This window comes from Priapulus caudatus, unplaced genomic scaffold (assembly GCF_000485595.1).
Source record: "Priapulus caudatus unplaced genomic scaffold, Priapulus_caudatus-5.0.1 Scaffold230, whole genome shotgun sequence".
In the NCBI taxonomy this organism is placed as follows: Eukaryota; Metazoa; Priapulida; class Priapulimorpha; order Priapulimorphida; family Priapulidae; genus Priapulus; species Priapulus caudatus.
In genome coordinates this window covers 294,667-302,742 of record NW_014577291.1, presented here as the reverse complement: position 1 = coordinate 302,742, position 8,076 = coordinate 294,667, and the positions used below count along the sequence as shown (strand labels likewise).

General features: G+C 41.5%; 1 protein-coding gene across 1 annotated transcript in view; it reads right to left on the bottom strand.

Moving 5' to 3' along the window:
- Positions 1-507: 507 nt before the first annotated feature.
- LOC106807723 overlaps positions 508-8,076 on the bottom strand; it is a 37,411-nt gene continuing 29,842 nt past the window's right edge. The window contains exons 3-4 of the mRNA XM_014810158.1: positions 755-930; positions 508-524 (exon numbers count right to left, since the gene is read on the bottom strand). Of these exons, the coding sequence (XP_014665644.1) occupies positions 508-524; positions 755-930 (193 nt within the window). The remainder of the gene's footprint in view (positions 525-754; positions 931-8,076) is intronic.

The window sequence follows — 8,076 nt, the reverse complement described above, 5'->3', positions numbered from 1 at the left end:
GTGAGGTGGTGTGCTAGGCTGTGAGGTAATGTGTTAGGCTGTGAGGTGGTGTGTGAGGCTAAGAGGTAATGTGTTAGGCTGTGAGGTTATGTGTGAAGCCGTGAGGTGGTGTGTGATGCTGTGATGTAGTGTGTGAGGCCGTGGGCGTAGTGTACAGGACTGTGAAGGTGCCTGCATGCGACACTACACTATAATTGAGAAGCCGTTGTTTTAATTGCCACTTGGAGGAGTGAAAACGGCACGTGACAGGCGAGCAGATATCCGCTAATCGTTGCTACGCGGCAATCTCGCGTGGCATTATTGGCCGTATAGTCTGCCTTACGCGCCGCCAACCGCGTTGATTCAATACGGACGTTGAGCTGGACGTGCGAGGACGCTGCGTGGATGTGGAGGCAGAGAGGGAGAGGGACGGAACAACAGCGAGAGATATTCGTAAATATATAAATAAGCATACACACGTGAACGCGCGCTCTTGCACGGACGCGCTCACACGCGCGCTCGCTCGCACTAAGGTACGATCATCACTGCGCGGGAAAATAAAGAGGTATAGGTGGAGAATGAGTGAAAGAGAGAGAGTGTGTATACGATGGTGGAACGGGAGAGAGAGTATAAGAAAGAATGCGTGGCAGAGGGAGAGAGAGCGTGTGTCTGAGAGAGTGACAGAGAAAGAGAGAGGGAGAGAGTGTGTGTCTGAGAGAGTGACAGAGAAAGAGAGAGAGAGAGAAAGCGAACGAGGTGTAAATATTGCCGTTACGTCCGAATCCCGGTCGTAGTTGAGGGTCGTAGGTGCTGAGGAGTCGATCAAGTATCGCCGTCACGTTTCTGTAGCCGCCGCCCTCGCGGCCGCTAGAGGGCAGCACGACCGTCCTGTTAGAGACAAGTGCCGCGTCCGTCGCAACCGTCGACCCCTTGTTCAGACTCGTGCACACTCTGAAACACACGACGAGAGAGAGCACGTGAGTCTTTACACCGCCCATTCACAATCCAAAACGCTACAGTAAAAGTCTAAAAATCCGGACTGCTCAGGGATTGGGTCGGTTCGGATTTTCGGATTTTCCGGTTTCTCGGCCAGTACTTTAAAAATTCCAATTTAGGGAGGAATAAAGAAGAGATGAACAGGTAAATTTTGATAGTTTATTCATTAGCAAATACAGCATGCTTCATTTATCAAAATGAGCAGTTTTAAAAGTTATATAAAGTCGACACTTGACAAACATAAAAAAAATTTACTACAAAAAAAAGCGTATAATGCTTGAAATCATGTTTAAAAATAAACATTGTAAAAGAGAAATACTGTAAACAATGAAAGCGAAAGTTATTTTATGCAAATTATTTAATTTTAATTTATTAAACAGTGAGTAAATATTTGAGTTTTCGAAATGTCCGGATTCTCGGATGGTCCGGATTTCTGGGATCCGGGTTTTTGGACTTCTACTGTATATGAACGTGTTTCAAATTAAAATAAATAAACTAAATACATTAAATGCTGAATGTATCACCATTCGATCCATCACTTTTCTGTATACAGGGAGTTCTTGTTTGCGAAACACATGCAATGTGGCACCTGTGTATGACGTACTGCGGTATAGGTGTGCACAGTACGTGCGAGCAGGTACGTACTTCGAATTTCCGACGGTTTATCCGAATGTCTTTTTCCACACACCTATTTGTTCGTCCGTCAATCTAAGAACCCTCCCGCTTCCGCCTCTAGCGCGCGATTTCCCTTTGCAATATTGAGCGCACTAGTCTCTAGCGCGGAGTTGAGTTTTTTGCACGTGAGTCTTCTTTATGCCGTTTACGGGCGAGTCTCGTGTGCGGTTTAAGTGAGCACTAGCGACACCTCAGCCTGTTCTGCTAGCATCTATGACAAATACGACATACGCATATACGCTCTCCTATGACACTATTTGTCATAGGAAAATTCTTCCTATGACAAATACGACATACGCATATACGCTCTCCTATGACACTATTTGTCATAGGAAAATTCTTCCTATGACAAATATTGTAGTATGTGCTGTGCGCATCATAGAAGTTTAGGAGCGGTATTAGGAACGCAAGCAGTGAAATTCAGCTGTAAAGCGGAACGAAGTTGACTCGCCAATATTTGTGCGACAAATAGTGTCATAGGAGAGCGTATATGCGTATGTCGTATTTGTCATAGATGCTAGCAGAACATGTTGGACACCTCTGACTACCCCGGGCAATAGAGACACCCGGTAGTGCAGGTTCTCTTTTGTCGGTTCTCATTTGGCGTTTTGTTGGAGGCTGCTGGTCTAGAGTATGGTGGCCGAGATGGCCACGAATATTTTTATTATTTATTTTTAATTCATTTTTATTTTAAATACATTTTCATTCTAAATTAATTTTTATTCCAAATTTATTTTCATTCCAAATTTATTTTCATTCCAAATTCGTTTTCATTTCATTTTCATTTCATTTTACAGCACACGTGACAGTATAGTTAACATCGCACGTGACAGTATAGTTAACAGCGCACGTGACAGTATAGTTAACAGCGCACGTGACAGTATAGTTAACAGCGCACGTGACAGTATAGTTGACGGCGAAAGAGATTTTATAACGTGCTAAATATTATTATATACAGTTATAGGTATATTGATTGAATTTACTATCGTACAGCATACATTAGCACCATTTACTCGTGCTTGGAGTATCCAATCGAATACGAGCAGATGACACATCTTAATCAGACTATTTAGAGTGTGAATAGCCGTTACTATTAAACGTGCTATTATTTTAAAGAAGGAAAGGTACAGAGAATGTGTTTGGTGTGTGTGTGTGTAGTTGTAGTGTGTGTGTGGTGGTGGTTGTTGTGTGGTGTTTGTGTTTGTGTGCGCGCGCCGGCGTTTGTATATTTAATTTAAAGTTCACACAATTTCATTACTTTACCGTATAGTGCCGGGAGTAAAACTCATGAAACATGCAACAAGGCATTGTAACCAACCTACCCTCGGTCAGACTGTTATTATAACCGAAATATGCTTAAATATCTTTAAAAAAATGACTAAATAGGTAAACTGCATGAGTAAATAATGTCCGAATTCACGCAGTAACAGAAACGAGAGACTGCGCATGCGCTAACAACTACATGACGTACAGACGAACAGACACATGCACGCTTATTTTCGCCGCTGTCGACGAGCTAAACACTTCCGATTCTACTAGCATTATGATTTGTCTGTTACATTTGTAATATTGGCACGTCAGGCATGATTCGCAGCCCGTCTGTGCTGAGTTACCGATCGATTCCTCAATAACTATTAATATCAACCCGCTGACTAATAATATAGCGCATTAGTCTCGAGCAAAACTAATAACTACTACGTTAGCAGCGACACAGGGGCTAACGGGCTAACCGGTGCGAGCAAATGTTACTCCATGGCATTCACGCGGCGAGAGATAGATAAAGATAGGAAAAAGAAGATGATAGATAAGATAGATAAACTAGATAGATAGATAGATAGATAGATAGATAAATAAATAATAGTGATAGAAGAGTAGATAGATATAAAGATAGAGTGATAAGATAGATAGTTAGGTAGATAATATTTATATTATTAGTTACAAATTAATATAGATAGCTATTTGTTATTTGGCTATTTAATATATATATATATATATATAGAGAAAGAGAAAATAATGTGTTATAGTGGTGTGAGTGTGTGTGTTGTGGTGCTGTGTGTGTTGTGTGTGGGTGTGTGTGTGTGTGTGTGGTGTGTGTAGTGATAGATAGATAGAGAGAGAGGAGAGTTGCTGCGACGTGTGTGAGACTGGGCGTTCCTCACGGTTTCGAATGCTCGTGTTTAGTATATTGCCGCCGCTGCATCTCAATCTAGCTCCGTCGAGCCGATATCTGGCAAGATGTTGATTGTTGACACAAGGCAGCCGCGAGATGAGATTCGCTGCGAGTCCGTATAACACGCGCCCACCGACCATTAGCATCATATATGAGTTAGACAAATATTGATGTGGGCGGCGACGCAAGGAATGTAGAGCGATTGAGTCAGCATGGCACTTTGGCCGCGACATCACCAGATCAGCGCGTAGAGTTATACGGCCGCCATTTTCCGAAGCTTTGCGATCGGACCGCTGAAGCCAATTCGTGGAAACTTATCGTGTAGATATATGGATACTCTAATTTTGTGATGCCAAGCTAAAAACTTGATGCATAAAATGATGTAAAAAGCAAATAAACACCATTAAAATATATTTAAGGAAATATACTACGTAATATTAAAACATAATAATTTAAAGTCACTGAGCCGCTGCCGTGTGCGTGCGTGCGTGGTGTGTTGTAGTTATTATTTTGTTATTCGTGGTACTACGTGTGCGTGCGTGCGTGTCGTGCGTGCGTGCGTATGTGCGTGTCGTGCATCGCGGATGTGTTGATTTACGAAATTGAACACATTGAGCAATTTAACGCGCGCAAATTACGGAGAATTGTTGCTCCCAAACGCAATCAAGGCTAACCTCAGTAAATACCGGAGCTTCGTGACTATTTATGGCACCACGTCACCACACTCTCTCGCCAGCGAATTTCTTCTAACGTGATTACTTTGACTTATTTATTCAACAAACGCAGATCAAGTATACACGTGATATATATATAATATATATATATAATATATACTAGTATATATATGACTGCTCTCGCAGTGACAACGGCTGATCAGTACACTTACGGCATGCGCGGCAGTGCGTCTCAAAAAAACGTGAGCGAGTTCCGCATAGGCGCCAGGGCCGGATGCAATTTAGTTAGCAGAAATCTCGCCGAAGAATTCCATATAAACCATTCGTTTGTTTATGATTGGACAACTTCGAAATAATGATGTATCATAACAAAGCGCACGTACGCACACACTGCGACATAGCGTACGCGCATCGAACAGCGGAAAAGCTGCCACATGCATTACATGGTATACCTAGAAAATTCTCCGTAATGAAGCGTTAGTGAGAAAAGAAATGAAATAATAAATTTAATAGGTCAGTATATTGCGTAACAATAATATCACAGGAATATTTAATTCCAATTCATAAGCGATTACAATTGCTATATAAGTCAATTTAAACTCAAATGCATGATCTAAGTTAATTGTCAAATTAAATTTTTTGTTAAAAGAAATTATTGCTTCCCTAATATATAACTAACTGTTAGTTTATACGCGATACATTGAACACATTTTCCTTCATTAATTCAATTTATAAGCGGTAATAATTATACAGTATGTGAATAGACTACAATGCATGTACATCGCATTGAAAACGTATTTTTACGTGTTAAAGGCATCCTTTTTCATCTGAAGTAGAAACCAACAGTTTACTATAAGGTCGAGACGTTTACTAATATTTCTATCATTTTCAACGTCTGTGCCTATGTTTAGTGTCTATGTCGCGGTGCGCTAACCACAACGCTGAACGGCGTATGCGCTTATGCATTCTTTGAGAAGTGATGAGAAGGAGGAGACATGAACGTGAAAGTAGATCCACGGTATATGAGATACATATAATAAAAATAAACTTGTAAAAATATTAAACTTTTTATGACGAGCGATGTTCGATCTATTTTAAGGAGGTTGCGCGTGCGTGTGTGTGGTGCTTGTGGCGTGCTCTGTGTCTCTGTGTTGCGCGCGTACCATGATTATAATGACTAATAAATAATAATATTTATATTTATATATAATAATATATATAATAATATATATATATATATAAATATAAATATATAAGCAACCATACATATATATACTAAGTGTGTGTGTGTGTTTGTTTGTGTGTGGTGTGGGTGTGTGGCGTCGTGTGTGTGTGTGTGTGTGTGTGTGTATGTTGTGTGGGTGTTGTGGTTGTTTGTGTGTGTTGGTGGTGTGTGTATGTGTGCTGTTTTAGCGATGTGGTTTAATCATCGTGGGGAAATAGCGCGTAGTTGGGCAATGAGACTGTTTCGCCTATTGGCGCAGTACAATGGATGCTCCACACATAACAAGCAGCAGAGTCTCCGCTCGTGTTCGTGCCGGTCCCCTCAAATATTCTGCATTTTTTACCTATTCGAATCGTAATGCTCAATTACTGAATTAAACGCTCAAATTAGTTATTAATTAATATTAAAGAATTAATAAGGTGACGGGTGTGACTTCATGTAGCTCCAAGGCCGGCTGGCATCAAAGAAAAAAAAAGAGACGAAGAGATGTTATATATACGGAACCCACGCAGCTACCACGCAGACGCAAACACGCAACGCACCGAGGGAGTACAAGCGGGCACACGCATAGTAAAACATCCATAAGAAATCAATACAACACAATACAATAATAAAATAAATAATAAAACATGCAATGTATTGCAGTCTACAACGGAACTGTTATCTATTAATAAATTCCCATCGATTACATTAAATAAACAAATAAATACATAGATAAATAAATATAATAAATAATAAATAATAAATAAATAAATAAATAAATAAATAAATAAATAAATAATAATAAATAAAATAATAAATAATACATAAATAAATAGAATACATAAATATAATAACATCTACCCAGTTTTCATCTAAACTGTTTCTATTCTCTCGCTTCTCTCATTCTCTCGTTCTCTCGTTTTCTCGCCTCTGCTCTCATCTTCAAACCCCATTTTCTGTCATTTATATAATTATTATATAAATGATATAACAAACGACAGACACATGTAGATATGAAAATAAAATGTATAAAAATGTAGATAAACTGTAGAGTATAATGTGTTAAATTTTAATCAGCACACTTTAAAATTAATCTCTTTAATGACCTTATTCATTTTTCTATCTTCATATATATATATAGTATATATATATATAGTATCTATATAGTATATATACATATAGTAACATATGGGAGGAACCAGTAAAGGAAAGATACTCAGCACTCGACTTATAAAAGCGCATCTGATGGGTCAACAAATTAATTCATGTATGTCGCACAAGCAGCGGAGCGGCTGAACACATCTGTCGCAAGAACTCAAACAAGAGAAACATTAAACAAGCAAATAGGCGACTTAAATATTTGATTTCTTTCCGCAGTGTGCGTGCGATACCGTCGTTTAATGCACATTGCGCCTGCCTCGCCGCGCACTGGTGTTGTGTGTGTGTGGAGCTCTAAGCAATGATAAATTAAGCCAGCTGAGGGGCGGGTATTTTTCTGTCTCGTCTCACAGATACGTCTGTGCTCTGATCGCTCCCTAGATCGGCTCTTTCTCTCCTCCTCTTCTCTGCCCGCTTCTCTCTCTTTCTTCCCCCCCCCCCTTCTCTCTCTCCCTCTCTCTCTCTATCTCGCGCCGCTCTTCCTGTTTTCTCTCTCTTCTCTCTGTCTCCGCGTCTTCTCCCCTCTCCTCTCTCTCCTCTCTCTTCTCTCATCCTCTCTTGCCTCTCTCCACTCCTCCTCGCACTCTCTTCTCTTACTTTTCTCTCGTTTGTCTCGCTCTCTCTCCCTCTCCTTCTCTCTCTCTCTCTCCCTCTTCTTCTCTCTCTCTTCGTGTCTCGCTCGCTTCTCTCTCTTTCTCCTTCTCCACCTCTTCTTTTCCTCTTCATCTACTCTCTCTTTCTCTCTCTCTCTTCTCTCTCTCTCCTCTTCCTGTCCCCGCGCTTCGTCCTCTTCTTCTTTTCTATCTTCTTTCCTCTCTCTCTCTCTCCTCTCTTCTGCTCTATCTGGTCTGTCTCGCGCGGCCGCATCTGCGAGCGGGTCGGCTCTCTCCGCCTCTTTTCTCTTCTTCTCCGGTCGCTCCCACCTCTCTTCCCTCGTCATCTCTGGCGTCGTCTCTCGTCTTCTGGTTCTCTGTTCTCTTTCTCTCCTTCGGTCTGCGGGGCTCGTCGTTCGTCGCGCGTCCAGCCCTCGTGCGGGTCGGCCTGCTCGCCTCCCTGTCCGTCCGTCCTATCTCTCGTTCTCCGGGCGCGCCGGCCGTCGGGGTTGGGATTCTCTCTCGCTCTCTCTGCTTCTGTCTCTCTCTGCTCTGGGTTCTCTCTCGCTCCCGGCCCTTATCTTCTGTTTCCCCACTAGCCCTATTCCTCGTCGCCGCTGCCTC